This window comes from Salvelinus namaycush, chromosome 39 (assembly GCF_016432855.1).
Source record: "Salvelinus namaycush isolate Seneca chromosome 39, SaNama_1.0, whole genome shotgun sequence".
In the NCBI taxonomy this organism is placed as follows: domain Eukaryota; kingdom Metazoa; phylum Chordata; class Actinopteri; order Salmoniformes; family Salmonidae; genus Salvelinus; species Salvelinus namaycush.
In genome coordinates this window covers 23,038,390-23,054,897 of record NC_052345.1, presented here as the reverse complement: position 1 = coordinate 23,054,897, position 16,508 = coordinate 23,038,390, and the positions used below count along the sequence as shown (strand labels likewise).

Sequence of the window (16,508 nt, the reverse complement as noted above, 5' to 3'; positions counted from 1 at the left end):
CAAAGCTAACGTTATAAGCAGCCAGCTAGCTATCTCTGGCTAGACTCGACCGGACCGGGATATGTGTTGTGAAGCTAGCCACAATAAGGATTAGCCACAATAGTGGGATTTGCCTTAAAAAAAAAGTATGTAAAAAGTATGTAATTGACAGTGATGCAAATGTATACAAATATAATTATGCCATACTTTTATTTTGAAGGCTAACCACAACGTCCACTATGTGGCTAATCCTTATTGTGGCTAGCTTCACATAGATGGGTCCGACCACCATTAATCAAATAAGAACTGTCCTATAAATTAGGGTTATTTTGGATGACACCTAGCTATATAGTTTGTTTTGTTATGTTTTTGGGGAAGAACATGGGGACATATGTAAATGCAAACAATAACTTTTTGCTGTGTGTGTTTAAGTAACCTTTTATTTAACTAGGCAAGTCAGTTAAGAACAAATTCTTATTTACAATGACGGCCAAACCCCGACGACGCTGGGCCAATTGTGCATCGCCCTATTGGACTCCCAATCACGGCCGGATGTCATACAGCCTGGATTCGAACCAATGACTCGTGCTGCCTCTTTCACTGAGATGCAGTGCCTTAGACCGCTGCGACCGTGTGTGTGTGTGTGTTAACTATTTAACTGTACTAGGGGGGGGGGGGCGGCAAGGAAGATATTGGTATCGGCCAAAAATGTCATCGGTGCATCACTACTAATTAGTAAGGAACTCCCCACCTGGTGGTCTAGGGCTTAATTGAAAGGAAAAAACAAAAACCTGCAGACACTAGGGCCTCCATGGAATGAGTTTGATGACCCTGATCTACACTACTGAACAAAAATATAAAAGCAACATGCAACAATTTCAAAGATTTTACTGAGTTAGTTTATAGAAGGAAGTCAGTCAATTTAATTAAATTCATTAAGTCCTAATCTATAGATTTTATATGACTGGGCAGAGTTTCCCCTCCCCATAAAATAGCTTTATTACACAGAAATACTTAGAGAATTGCTCACCAACAGGTATGTAAATAAACTTATGCCCAACATTTGAGAGAGACACTTTTTGTGCGTATGGAACATTTCTGGGATCTTGTATTTCAGCTCATGAAACTAACACTCCATGTTGTGTTTATTTTTTTGTTCAGTATCTTTTTTAGGGGGTAAATCAGCTTTAATATTGCAGATAGAATGGTAGAAGACACAATGTAATTGTCTGCATCATTTCCAATCCCCCATATTTGTGTGTGTGTACAGTACCAGTCAAAAGTTTGGACACCTACTCATTCCAGGGTTTCTTTATTTGTACTATTTTCTACATTGTCGAATAGTGAATACATCAAACTAAGAAATAACACACATGGAACCAAAAGTGTTAAAATATATTTGAGATTCTTCAAAGTAGCCACCCTTTGCCTTGATGTCAGCTTTGCACACTCTTGGCATTCTCTAAAACCAGCTTCATGAGGTAGTCATCTGGAATGCATTTCAATTAACAGGTGTGCCTTGTTAAAAGAAAATAATAGCCCTATTTGGTAAAAGACCAAGTCCATATTATGGCAAGAACGGCTCAAATAAGCAAAGAGAAAAAACAGTCCATTACTTTAAGATGAAGACCCAGAGTTATCTCTGCTGCAGAGGATAAGTTCATTAGAGTTACCAGCCTCAGAAATTGCAGCCCCAAAAAATACTTCAGAGTTCAAGTAACAGACACATTTCAGTATCAACTGTTCAGAAGAGACTGCGTGAATCAGGCCTTCGTGGTCGACTTTCTTGGGCCAAAAAACATGAGCAATTGATATTAGACCAGTGGAAAGCTGCCCTTTTGGTCTGATGAGTCCAAATTTGCGATTTTTGGTTTTAACCGCTGTCTTTGTTAGACGCAGAGTAGGTGAGCGGATGATCTCTGCATGTGTGGTTCCCACCGTGAAGCATGGAGGACAGGTGCGTGCCTGTCCAAACCATGTCCAATCAGTTGAATTTACCACCGGTGGACTCCAATCAAGTTGTAGAAACCTCTCAAGGATGGTCAATGGAAACAGGATGCACCTGAGCTCTTTTTTGAGTCTCATAGCAAAGGGTCTGAATACTTATGTAAATAAGGAGCAAACATTCTAAACCTTTTTTTGCTTTGTCGTTATCGGGTATTGTGTGTAGATTGAGGAAAACGTTGAATTTAATCCGTTAGAATAAGGCTGTAACAGAACAAAATTGAAAGGGAAAGGGGTCTGAATACTTTTGGAATGCAAGGTATATTATCCCCTAATTGGAGTAAACTAATGGACAACAATACTTAGGCTTCTACTTTCAACTTATACATACTATATACATTTTACGGACAGTATATTTTTTTTACTTGACAATTGCTACCAAAGCAAGCGGCTTTGATCTTGGCGTTCTACATAAGCATATTTAACTATTTTCTTTGGTACTTTGCCAATTCAAGTGAGGGGTCCTACGCCTCAATTATTTCCCAGCATTGTTTGGTCAAAATGGAACATTTTCTCTCATCTCGTCATCGCTGTCACTCCCCTCCCATCCCCAGACTCAAATCTGCTTTGCTTGATTTTCATAAAGCTAGTTAGCACACCAGCTTGCTCACAAACTACTCCAGGAGTTGAAGCTTAGCCCTTCGATGGAATCCTTGACATGTATCAGCAACTTGTCAAATCTAAAAACACTGTGTGCTGACTGATGGACAGAGTGCATTATTTACCTGCAATGTTTCTCGGCATGAGAGAACGCAAATACATTTGTTTGGTACATCCCCTTATCTGTACACATTTGGCTATCAAATGATCTACATATCTTAAGCTACATAAGTAAAGATTCTCTCCAAATGCACTGATAACAGATCAATATCGTAAATATCTCTCCTGCTTTCTCCATTTCTCAGGACATGATGAAGTCGACGTTCACCATGGCCAATCTGCCTTCCGGTGTCAACACCCAACCCATGTCGACGTCTTCTTCCTCCACCACCTCCTCCGTGGCCATGCACTTGCAGAACAGCATCCCTGCCACCTGCTGGCAGGTCTCGGCGGGCATCAATACTCACAGTGCCACCAGCACGGTGCTGAAGACCTCGGCCACGTCAACGAGCGTCATGCTACCTGGAGGGTTCACCCTCATGTCCGGTGAGTGAGGGGGTGTCAGTTTTTTATTTTTTATTATTACCCCCTTTACCCACCTTATTGGCTTGATTTATCTGTGTTGCACCCAACTTTATTTACTTCTATTCACCCTGCTGAATTGTTCCCTCGTTTCAGAATTGCCCTTTTTTTTGTTTTTGTTTTTTGGTTGAGAGAATATTGCACTCCAATAAAATTTTAAAATCCTCTGGGGCTTTTTGGCTGTGTTTGCATGTGGTTTGTCTGTGTGGCTGTGTTTTGACTGAGTGTTTTGTTTGTAAGTCTATGTTGTCTGTGGTTGTACATTTTTCTGTGACATTGTCTGTATTTTGTCTGAGGCTTTGTTCTGTCTGTGTTTTGAGTACGTTTTGTCGGTGATGCTGTATTTTATGTGGCTTTTTTTGTTTGTGTGGCTATGTCTGTTTACCATCTATCTTTTCTTTGTCTTTCTCGCTGTGTTGTGTTTTCTTGGTCTATTGCCCCAGTTCCACTGCGTGAGACCTGTGCACCGCTAATCTTCTCTGCGCGTCCTCTAGGCGCAACGCTTCCCCCTGGCACGCACACCATTCCACTCAGTCAGCTGCAGGCCTTCCAGGGCCCCTTGGCCCAGACCAACATCACCACCGCAGGGCAGGGCCAGCAGACCACCCTGCTCCGCCTACCTGCAACTGTCTCGCTCACAGGTCAGGGGCTTCTTCACCCCGCCACGTCATGTTTTGTTTCCTTGCCACGATACTTCCGAGCATCAACTATCCCTGAATTGCAAATCAACCCCTAGCTCCTAGACTTTTGGCAAGCAATATGGCAACAATTCTGACTTAATGGGGGGGGGGGGGGAATGGTCTGCACAACAAATTATCTTCAATGATTTAATTTATTCTCTGTACGACCGCAGCCGCCTTTAGTGTACAGCTTAACCAATTTTGTTATTTTTTTAGACGATTCTGCCTTAACTATCAGAGGGCATGATGGAGCTACCACTATTTTGTTACATGCATCCAATCTTCTCCGATCAACCAAAGGGTTGATTTGGGATTTAGGGTCTGTCTCCCTCTGTCTGCATGCATCTCTCACTCTGAAGTTTGTGTCGAATGTCTCCAAATTGAGCCCAGTTTGTTTGCATCTAGGATCCCATTTCTCTGTAGCTACCTCTTGTCGCTGTTCAAAACTGTATCTCCCAATATCTATGCCTGTTAGTGTCCTTTTCGAGGTTTGTCTTTACCTCACTGTCTCTCTATTAGAGGTCAACCGATTAATCGGAATGGCCGATTACTTAGGGCCGATTTCAAGTTTTCATAACAATCTGCATTTTTGGACACCGATAATGGCCGATTACATTGCACTCCACGAGGAGACTGCGTGGCAGGCTTGACTACCTGTTACGCGTGTGCAGCAAGGAGCCAAGGTAAGTTGCTAGCTAGCATTAAACGTATCTTATAAAAAACAATCAATCAATCTTGGGGCCTCCCGGGGCAGTGCTGTGCCCCCAGAGATTCTGGGTTCAGGCTCTGTAGCGGCCGGCCGTGACCGGGAGGCCCATGGGGCGGCGCAAAATTGGCCCAGCGTCGTCTGGGTTAGGGAGGGTTTGGCCGGCAGGGATATTCTTGTCTCATCGCGCTCTAGCGACTCCTGTGGCGGGCCGGGCACAGTGTCATGCAATAAAATGCAAATGAATTACTTAAAAATCATACAATGTGATTTTCTGGATTTTTGTTTTAGATTCCGTCTCTCACAGTTGAAGTGTACCTATGATAAAAAAAATTACAGACCTCTACATGCTTTGTAAGTAGGAAAACCTGCAAAATCGGCAGTGTATCAAATACTTGTTCTCCCCAATGTATATATAAAAATCGGACCGATTGTGTTTTTTTTTTTGTTTTTTGTTTTATTTTTTTATTATTATTATTTTTTAAATCGGTATCAGCTTTTTTTGGTCCTCCAATAAATTGTTATCGGTGTTGAAAAATCATAATCGGTCGACCTCTACTCTCTCTGCATCTCAGTCTCTCTCTGTATGTTTGTTTGGGCCTGGGCTGTAGTCTCTCTTTACATTGCGATAAAGGCAAAAATACTAACATTTACAATGCAGTGAGAAAGCATGTTTGAATTAACTCCTTATGAGATTTAAATATGGTGCTCTGCTTGCAAGCAGTCACAGGAGAGGGCTCATTTGTTGACGGGACAAAGGGAGGCAATGAGGATGGATAATAAGGACTCGTGGAAGGGTAAACGGGAGCTATATTTTAGGGACAAGGAGAGGGAGGAGTAGCTAAGTCAGTGTGTAGATAGGGACAGGAATATAGGAAAGAGGATATTTTAGTCTGTTCACTGGTCAGTGTTTGTTACTGAATGGGTGTGTGTGCGGGGCGGGGCTCTAACCTCTTATCACAAGAAAAAGGAAAGTCGACGCCCTAAGTTATTTTTGAGCAGGGCTAAAAGTAACCCCCAGAGTTTTATCAGTTATCTTAGCGGACAGAGAAAAGCGTGAGTTGAAAGTTCCACACTTGTGTCCAATGTACCTTCACTTTTTTTTCTGCACTTGAATGTTGTGAAAATTCTGTGCAACTTCCAGCTCGCGTTTACTGTGAACACTGAGGCTGTAGCCACTTTAAGTTAGTTTTAACAGGGGCCAAGTAGGCGACTGGCTATTTGATCATAATGTTGGCCTACCATAAACAATGGAGAAAATGCATCCCATAAAATGAACACAGAAATAGCTGTTCAATCATTCAGCCTACAGTAGCTGCCAATGTGTAATGGTCAATGTAGGCCTACATTCCATGATAAAACATGCAGGGTTTGACATTAACCTGCATATCCACTTGTCCTTCAGATAAGGAGGTGACTGAAAATGTTGTGGTGTTTGATCCAATAAACCACTTTTACAAAATAAAATGCATTATCAATCCCATACTATTATTACAGAGAATCAGACAAATTACACACATGGCTCCATGCAGCTCTCGCTTTGATCTCAAGACAAGCACATCTACTCGTGCTGTAAACACAGTCCAATTCAAAGTAAACTGCACAGATCCATATACTGTAAGGCAATGGTCTATTTGCATATAGGCCTACTGCAGCTCTGATAGGTTATTCCGCATCGGTCTGTGTAGAGTACGGGCTGAGTCATGTGTGTCAATAGAATAGAATCCTATGATGATGCGTTCTGCCTACAACAAAATCTCTCGCGTAGTTTGTTTTGTTTCTGTATGTCGCGTGAAAAGTGGCTAGTATTGCTTTGATTCGATCACAATCGCCACAGTAAAAGGAAACCGTATTGATAGTGTTAACTGACAGGGAAAACGCTAGAAAGTTGAGTGAAGTTTAATCTTGTGCTTCTCTGTGGGCTAATATTTCTTCTGCTCAGCAGTCCCGGGGCTACTGTGTAGACACGCGCAGTTTAGCGGGAACATTGCTCGTGTCAGTTTTCTCACTTGGTCATCATCTTCATGAACTGTAGTGAAAGTACGCTAACAATGGGGGAAATTCTTTGCAATTGTCAGTAGTAGTAGCCCAAGTACTTAATTTGTAAAATCACAACTGCTGAAAATGGAACACCTTTGTGTTAAATAGCATATCTGACAGCTGTATAGATTGGGGATTCTGTGTTACTTTTCTGTAGGTCTGTTGACCCTTGCTCAGCCACTTAACTGGTACACACCACTTCACTAACCCATTCATATGTACCACCCAACTTTAGTTATGTACCCTATCAGAGGTAACATGCAAACTTGGCCTCCTATAATGAGTGTGCAAAAATGGTTGAATGGCAAATTAATATTCTTACTCTAGGTGCGTGTGCGTCTTTCTCAGGTGGAGGGATGGGCCAGCAGCTGCAGGCCATTCAGGTTCACCCCAGCAGCCAGCAGAGCTCTGTGAGCCACAGTGACCTCTCCCACATCACAAGCAACTCCACAGGTAAATAACAACAACCATATACTCACAGCAGCATGTCTGCTTATGAGCCCATTTGACTATAATGCCAATGTAATTTGAAGGGGGGTAAACAGCAATGCAATAATAGTAGTAGTATTATGAGGGGGGGGGGGGGTTTAATGTTAAGTGTTAAATTGCTATATGATGACTAGTAGGCTTTTTACCCCACTCTCAAACGTGACAAGCAGCAGTCTGTTTACAAGTTGATGTAATAATGAAATGGGCTCCTTGATGGGCCCAATCCCAAGGAGGAGGGTCTGGAATGACTGGTGGTGCAGAGCAGTAGCCCCATCTAGAGGGCAAATGGAGAGACTGACATGAGTGCTACTTCTCAGTGGCAAGTGAAATCGACCTCTAGGCTCTAGCTCTTCCTCACTAGGCATTCCTATAGATCTGAAAGGACTGGACAGGTATTAACAATATGGTAATTGCTTCTCCTTGCCTTCTCATAGGCAGAGATACTGTATACACTCGCATTATCTGCTAACCATGTGTATGTGACCAATAAAATTGTATTTGATTTGAGCTGGTCTTGTCTCCGCCCTAACAAGGAGTCGGCCCAATGGCGGGAAGGCAGGCGGTCTGCTTATCGTTGACTGATTTTGATGGAGTAAACCCTCTCGCTATTGGGCCCAGTTTTTTTCAAAACTCTTCTGATTTCGGCAATGGGATTAAATGTTCGATTCTGGTATTTCAAAACAGAAAAACTAGAATGATTCTGATCATTTGGATTTGGTAATCCAATCTGACCTTTAACCAAGATTAACCAATGATGTGTGTATATAAACCCTGGATTGCTGATGCTATGTATTGACCAATGAGAGGCTTTGAAACCACCGGCCGCCACATTGGTACTCTCCAGAAGGAGCAGTCCTCCATAGGAATGAATGGAATTCTACAGTATTTCATTAAAATGTTTCAAGGTCAAAATTACATATTTCAGTATTTATTTGTTTTAGTAGGGACAGATACATTAGTACCCTTAAAAAAATAGGTTTATGTTTTAGGTTTAAAAAAAGGAATCGTTTTTTATTTTTTATGTTCAGTTCACATAATATAATTTAAAAGTATGCATTAAGGTGTCTAATAGAATATACTTGTTAAAAAAACGAATGTAGACATTTAGTTCATGCATTTCTAAAGCATCCCAAACTTTTTTTTTACAAGAAAAGAAACCAAAATGGCTGTGAGGTGGCTTCAATACAGCACTCCCTGTTCAGTCATCCAGGGTTCATACACATTAAAATTATTAAAGGAGAAGGTTCCTTTTTTTACAACCAAATCTCTCTTTTGATGTAAATGGCATGTTTTATAGAAGGGTTCAGACACCTTTTTTTTGGTGTAATTTCACATGTTTTTGAGAAACGTACCCCAAACAGCAAATCACTTCCTCGTGCTCGTTGTGTAGTATGGGGGCCCTGAAAACGCGAAGGAAAAAATGCTCAAATACATAATTTTAGAAAAGAGAAAAGCGCTCAGTATAGTGTTGCCGTTCTTTAGCTGTTGTACAAATGAAATTGTCATTCCAAACTTTATCCGCAATGTTTTATTCCCTTTTTGTGTGTTTCTCAAACATGTGAAATCACAAAGGTGTCTGGATCCCCTTCAATAATAGAGATTTGGTTGTGAAACAGTTTTTCCAAACTCAAAGGTAGTGATTATGATGCCATAAATGTGGCTGTTGATCCCACTGGAAGGGTGGATATAGAACGGTGAAAGGCACTACAACCGAGAAATGTCAATGTCACTAAGGTGGGGAGATCAAACAACAGTATTCCATCTGAAAACCAAAGATAACTCATTTTATTAAATGCTTGATTGCAATATAGGCATGTGGTCATTTGTTAAATTGAGAAGTGTCAAATATCATGTACTTGCAGTACAAGTAATATGCAGGCTGTTTTTAATCTTACTTGCCTTTATTAACATCGGTTTTTGTTTCACTGTGACTGTGTAGAAGTAGTAACATTTAACGTTGAAGTCACGATTCATAATTGTATGAAAGAACCGTGCAGAATATTGATATGCATCCCTCATTGCCCTTGTTGTCCCGTCTCCCTAATTCAGTGAGCCTCCCCACCACCATCGTCACGTCCTCAGTGCCCTCGTCGATGGGTGGTCACATGATGTACCCCGGCGCCCACACTGTCATGTACGCCACACCTACAACCTCGTTGTGCGACGGCAGTCTGACCGTGCTCAACACCTTCCCACAGACAGCCCATACACAGTCCCATGACCCCGGTGAGCCAATCAGAGTCCAGACACCACAACTGCCCTAACAGGGTGCTGATATACAGTGAGCTCAAAGTATTGGTACAGTGACAACTTTTTTTTAGTTGTTTTGGCTATGTACTCCAGCATTTGGATTTGAAATGATACAATGACTGAGGTTAAAATGCAGACTGTCAATAATTTGAGAGTATTTTCATCCATATCGGTTGAACCGTTTAGAAATTACATCACAAAATGGGGACCAAAAGTATTTGGACAAATTCACTTAGGTGTATTAAAGTAGTAAGAATGTAAGCATTTGGTCCCATATTCATCACATGTAATTATGGAGTCCACCTTGTAGAGTACATGCCCCACGAATTGTGGCTGTTCTGAGGGCAAACGGGGGGGGGCTGAAACTCGATATTAGGAAGGTGTTCCTAATGTTTGGTATAGTCAATCTGTCAGCTGTAGAGAGACGAGAGGGCATGAGAAGTTTTGATCAGTCAGCTATTGGATAACAAATATTGAAGTTTTGGTGCAGGTAGAGTCAAATCTATACTGTTATCCCAAAAATATAGATTTTTTTTTTTCTCCCCATTTTTTTAGTTTTTAGATCATTCAAAAACAACTAGCATGGCAGGAGAAATCAGCATGCATTAATATACAATTGGGCCATTAAAACAATAAGATACCAGAGTGTCCGATCCTATAGAAATAGACTTGGGATTTTGGTCCAGATCATCTGACATTAGAGAGAAAAATTACAAATAATTCTGACCGGATATTTTGTGCTGCTTCGGTGAAACTCTTAGCTGTGTCTACATTGTTCTCTTGCATTCTATAAATATAACATTTATTGAAATGGGCAATAACAAATAGGAATATAGGCATTTTTCTCAGAATGTCAATCCCATGCACTACCCTGCTGTGTGCTGCCTGACTCCACTCTTTACTGCATGGCGGCCTGCAGTGAAGTTGAAATAGCTTAGTCTGCCATATCATGATGTTGTCACTATCGACGATGGCTGTCAATCATCCCCAATAGACGATACTATCGTAATATCGGCCAACCCTACTGGCTCGTTTGTGTGTGTGATTTCATTTATTGGATTAGTTTTTTCCCCATCCCAACTAGGCGCTGTATCGCAGGTGTTCCTCACAGGACATCCTGGGACAGTTCAGATCCCTGTGTCAGCAGTGCAGCTCCACCCGGTAAGGACACCCATGTCCCTCTGTCACCACAACTCTACTGTTACCTCAACACTACCCTACTGCTCAACTACACTGTCACCTAATCCCCTCCTTTTCACCTGTAGATGGTGATTGGTCAGCAGTCAAGCAGCAGCAACCTCACAGAGCTTCAAGTGGTCAACCTGGACGCCCAGCATCACTCAAAGGACGATTGACCCACCCACATATCAATAGACTGCTTTACCCAGACTCACATTTAAATGCATACACACCAGGGGATCACTGACACCTTGCCAACAGACTGCCACCCCCTATTTATTACTGCCTTTTCACAGCAATGATCTTTTTTTTTTTTTAAGTAAACCTTGTAAGAATATGCACACACTTACAAAGGATTGAGGTGTGGTACTGCCATTTTTACTTTGTAAACATTTTTGTATATTTGTCTTAATTTCTTTCTCTGCAAGAGTTGCTTGGCTTGACATATCCACACATTGCTGGGGCTACAGCTTCACATTTCAATCAGACACTTGTAGTGTGTGCACATACTGGTTATACGTATGTGAACTGAAGCGGTTTTGATATTTTGTTTTTCTTACGAATGTATTCTCTTTTAAGCCCCCTGGGCATCCAGATGTTGATTACTTATTTTTCTTATGTTGGCATATGAATGATAGCTCTACACTACCAGTTGCTGTCATTAGGGTAATCATGTTTTTACTTCAAATGTACCATTGATGCCAGTATCAATTTGCTGATAATGCTACAGATATATATATATATATACCGAAACAAAGCATTACCCTCAAAATCAAGCATATGTCAGTTTCACATATTTGTACCTTATGACTCTGCCATGTAGCTTGACTGTATTATGCTTCTATGCTAGAGTGGGCTGATACACTGACTTGCCCTTGTACTCGGGCAGGGTACCACCACTGGTTTAGGTAGTGCCCTATCATTCTGTAGGTTGAGGAATTACTTTGGAACATCACAAGGTTAATCTGGAAGACTGGCGCAGGCACTTTTTCCTCTTCTCTGTGTGAATCTACAGCACTTACTGTGTTGCTTCATAGACAGTACTGTATTTCCCATCAACTACTGAACGATTACCCCAATTGTAAAGGGGTGTTTTCAGGATGCTGGTTATGATTTCAATATTGAAGGACAATGTCTTAGTACCTAATACCCAAGTTTTTGTATTTTTTTTTACACATACAAGTATGCCAGTCTAGACCTATTACAGAATTTTGAAGATTTAACTATCTGGGTTGTGTTCATCTGGGCTCCCAAGTGGCGCAGCGGTCTAAGACACTGCATCTCAGTGGAAGAGGTGTCACTACAGTCCCTGGTAAGAATCCAGGTTGTATCACAACCGGCCGTGATTGGGAGTCCCATAGGGCGGCGCACAATTGGCCCAGCGTTGTCGGGGTTTGGCCGGAGTAGGCCGCCATTGTAAATAACAATTTGTTCTTAACTGACTTGCCTAGTTAAATGTAAAAAAACATAATTAAATTAGGCACCAAACGGAAGAAAACTACCATATCAAAGCCTGTTTAGCCCATATTTTAGAAATCTGCTCTGCAATGTTGGGTGTTTAGTATAACTGCACAAGTGTGGTTTTTAAAGAGAAAATCAAGCCAGTATTTATCGCTGTGGTTCTCTTGAGCTCATCCGTTGCCATCATGAGGGAAAAGCAACATCAAAATGTTTAATGGGTAGTAATGTTAATTTACTTTTGTGGGAATCCTTGAAGGGCAAGCACCACTTTCTATTATTCAACTTGCCTGAAAAAAGACACACACACACACAGCTTCATGCCCACATTCTCTACCACGTGAACATCTTCTGAGATGGTTTTTGACTGTTAACCATTGTCACCTATGTCAAATATCTATTCAATTTAAATGTATGAATAAAAATGTTTGTAGTCAGTCACCAATATTTCCCCACTTCCTGTATGAAATAAACTGAAAAAGAATGGCTGTAATATGGGCTCCCGAGTGACACAGTGGTCTAAGGAACTGCATCTCAGTGCTAGAGGTGTCACTACAGACCCTGGTTCGATTCCAGGCTGTATCACAACCGGCCGTGATTGGGAGTCCCATAGGGCAGTGCACAATTGGACCAGAGTCGTTAGGGTTTGGCCGGGGAAGGCCGTCATTCTAAGTAAGAATTTGTTCTTAACTGACTTGGCAAGGCAAACACTATTTAACTAGGCGAGGTAGTTTCAGTGCATTCTGTGTGGTGCACAGGGTTGGATTTATTAATCCAATGTATGCGTCAAACTATGCGTAATGGTCGCAGAAGGTGAATGTTAAACTTTTGCTGCACACATATGCAGATGATGCTGCGTTCCATTTTGCTCAATAATAGTGTTGGTGTGATCGAAGCGTTATTGTACTTCTGGTGTACCAAAACGCAAAAACACTACACTAGGTGTGATCGAGGCATAAAGCAGAAATGTGAAATCCTACAGCCTGACTCCAAGCCACTAGACAAGTTCTGGATCTGGTACAGGGTCAGAAGGTACAAAGTACGACTGAGTAAGATCCACGGACGTCCAGTACAGATCCATAACTAAACTCAGCGAAAAAAAGAAATGTCTCTTTTACAGGACCCTGTCTTTCAAAGATAATTTGTAAAAATCCAAATAACTAAACAGATCTTCATTGTAAAGGGTTTAAACACTGTTTCCCATGCTTACTCAATGAACCATAAACAATTAATGAACATGCACCTGTGGAACGGTCGTTATGACACTAACAGCTTACAGACGGTAGGCAATTAAGGTCACAGTAATGAAAACTTAGGACACTAAAGAGGCCTGACTGAAAAACACCAAAGGAAAGATGCCTAGGGTCCCTGCTCATCTGCGTGAACGTGCCTTAGGCATGCTGCAAGGAGGCATGAGGACTGCAGATGTGGCCAAGGCAATAAATTGCCATGTCTGTACTGTGAGATGCCTAAGCCAGCGCTACAGGGAGACAGGATGGACAGCTGATCGTCCTCGCAGTGGCAGACCACATGTAACAACACCTGCACAGGATGGGTACATCTGAACATCACACCTGTGGGACAGGTACAGGATGGCAACAACTGCCCGAGTTACACCGCTTTGTACAAAATAATCAAATGCAGTACTACAGGATATTTCTTAATGTAGCTCTTTATTAGCTTGCTATAACTTGCATGTTCACGTATCTCCAACCATGATCAACTGCCCATGCCCTAACCATCTGGGTGGTCTTAACCAATCATAGCACAGTATGATACAGCGGTAAAATGCATCCAATTATAATTCAGTATGTTTACACATATGAATATTACACCCTCCATCCGCAATAGGCTGAGAGAGGCTGGACTGAGGGCTTGTAGGCCTGTTGTAAGGCAGGTCCTCACCAGACATCACCGGCAACGACGTCGCCTATGGGCACAAACCAACCGTCACTGGACCAGACAGGACTGGCAAAAAGTGCTCTTCACTGACGAGTTGCGGTTTTGTCTCGCAAGGGGTGATGGTCGAATTTGCGTTTATCGTCGAAGGAATGAGCGTTACACCGAGGCCTGTACTCTGGATCGATTTGGAGGTGGAGGGTCCGTCATGGTCTGGGGCGGTGTGTCACAGCATCATCGGACTAAGCTTGTTGTCATTGCAGGCAATCTCAACGCTGTGCATTACCTCCTCCATCATGTGGTACCCTTCCTGCAGGCTCATCCTGACATGACCCTCCTGCATGACACCAGCCATACTGCTCGTTCTGTGCGTGATTTCCTGCAATACAGGAATGTCAGTGTTCTGCCATGGCCAGCGAAGAGCCCGGATCTCAATCCCATTGAGCACATCTGGGACCTGTTGGATCGGAGGGTGAGGGCTAGGGCCATTCCCCCCAGAAATGTCCGGGAACTTGCAGGTGCCTTGGTGGAAGAGTGGGGTAACATCTCACAGCAAGAACTGGCAAATCTGGTGCAGTCCATTAGGAGAAGATGCACTGCAGTACTTAATGCAGCTGGTGGCCACACCAGATACTGACTGTTACTTTTGATTTTGACCCCCCTTTTTTCAGGGACACATTATTCCATTTCTGTTAGTCACATGTCTGTGGATCTTGTTTAGTTTATGTCTCAGTTGTTGAATCTTATGTTCATACAAATATTTACACATGTTAAGTTTTCTGAAAGAAACGCAATTGACAGTGAGAGGGTGTTTATTTTTTTGCTGAGTTCATCTTGCGGAGTCCCTACAGTGGGAAAATTAGTTATCAAGGTCAGACCCTGCGCTGCTACATCTATCACGGTCTGGACCATCAGGTCAGAGATTGTCATTAAACAACTGTACCCCCCCCCCCCCCCCCAAAAAAAGCTCCATATTACAACCTACTTGTGTTGTGATAATTGCTTTGCTTGCTTTATAACCGGTTAGTTCATATGCCTTGCCACCGTGAAAAATAGGCGTAAGGCCGAGACAATATAAGAAGACATCGTGGCAAAATAAATTGAACACGTAGCATTAAAAAGATCGCGTTTTAACCACGTGCTTTAAGACCCAAACGGCGTTCCATAGAGAGTTACCACAAGTTTCCAAGAAACACGAGCAGTCTCCGCTATTTCAGCACCATTTCAACATTATCAAATCACTTATGCTTAGTCTAATACAGCTAAATGATACCAAAAACAATTTAGTCCAATCAACGTAAGCTAAATATCATGTGGCTGTCCATTGTACTGATTTCTGTGTTTGTGTGCGAGCCTAAGTAGAAAAACATGTTGACTCGCCCTAACGTTGACGTTACTTGTAGAGAAACGCCAATGCCATCCTCTCTATCATGTTGCCGAAGCGGTCTATTAGTTTTTGTTGTCCTATGCTACCTGGATAAAATGCTTGCTCGCTAGTCTAATTTTCTTTAATGTGCAACGAAGAGCCAGCTAGTTAACATTAGCCTACTACATCTAGCTACAGTACTAATCAAAAGTTTGGACACACCTACTCATTCAAGTTAACGTTGTATTTACTACATTGTAGAATAATAGTGAAGACATCAAAACTATGAAATAACACATATGGAATCATGTAGTAACCAAAAGTGTTAAACAAATCAAAATATATTTGAGATTCTTCAAAGTAGCCACCCTTTGCCTTGAAGACAGCTTTGCATACTCTTGGCGTTCTCTCAACCAGCTTCATGAGGAATGCTTTTCCAAAAGTCTTGGATATTCCCACATATGCTGAGCACTTGTTGGCTGCTTTTCCTTCACTCTGTGGTCCAACTCATCCCAAACCATCTCAATTGGTTTGAGGTCGGAGGATTGTGGAGGCCAGGTCATCTGATGCAGCACTCCATCACTCTACTTGGTCAAATAGCCCTTACACAGCCTGGAGGTATGTTTTGGGTCATTGTCCTGTTGAAAAATAAATTATAGTCCCACTAAGCACAAACCAGATGAGATGGTGTATCGCTGCAGAATGCTGTGGTAGCCATGCTGGTTAAGTGTGCCTTGAATTGTAAATAAATCACAGACAGTGTCACCAGCAAAGCCCCCCCACACCATCACAACTCCTCCTCCATATTTCACGGTGGGAACCACACATGCGGAGATCATCCGTTCACCTACTCTGCGCCTCACAAAGACAAGGCGGTTGGAACCAAAAATCTCAAATTTGGACTCATCAGACCAAAGGACAGATTTCCACCGGTCTAATGTCCATTGCTCATGTTTCTTGGCCCAAGCAAATCTCTTATTATTATTGGTGTTCTTCAGTAGTGGTTGCATTGCAGCAATTCGACCATGGAGGTCTGATTCACGCTGTCTCTGAAGAGTTGATGTTGAGATGTGTGTTACTTGAACTCTGAGAAGCATTTATTTGGGCTGCAATCTGAAGTGCAGTTAACTCTAGTGAACTTATCCTCTGCAGCAGAGGTAACTCTGGGTCTTCCTTTCCTGTGGCGGTCCTCATGAGAGCCAGTTTCATCATAGCGATTGATGGTTTTTGCGACTGCAGTTGAAGAAACTTTCAAAGTTATTGAAATGTTTCGTAT

The 16,508-nt window shown here is 42.1% G+C and overlaps 1 protein-coding gene across 3 annotated transcripts in view; it reads left to right on the top strand.

Moving 5' to 3' along the window:
- Window positions 1–11,850, top strand: part of LOC120032800 (serum response factor-like) — a 30,226-nt gene extending 18,376 nt beyond the window's left edge. The window contains exons 3-8 of one of the 3 annotated variants that reach the window (XM_038978981.1): window positions 2,889–3,129; window positions 3,660–3,806; window positions 6,940–7,044; window positions 9,130–9,306; window positions 10,415–10,491; window positions 10,596–11,850. In XM_038978981.1, coding sequence (XP_038834909.1) covers window positions 2,889–3,129; window positions 3,660–3,806; window positions 6,940–7,044; window positions 9,130–9,306; window positions 10,415–10,491; window positions 10,596–10,685 — 837 coding nt within the window. In that variant the 3' untranslated portion in view covers window positions 10,686–11,850. The remainder of the gene's footprint in view (window positions 1–2,888; window positions 3,130–3,659; window positions 3,807–6,939; window positions 7,045–9,129; window positions 9,307–10,414; window positions 10,492–10,595) is intronic. The other 2 variants (XM_038978982.1, XM_038978983.1) reach the window with 2 other exon arrangements.
- The last annotated feature ends 4,658 nt before the right edge of the window (window positions 11,851–16,508 follow it).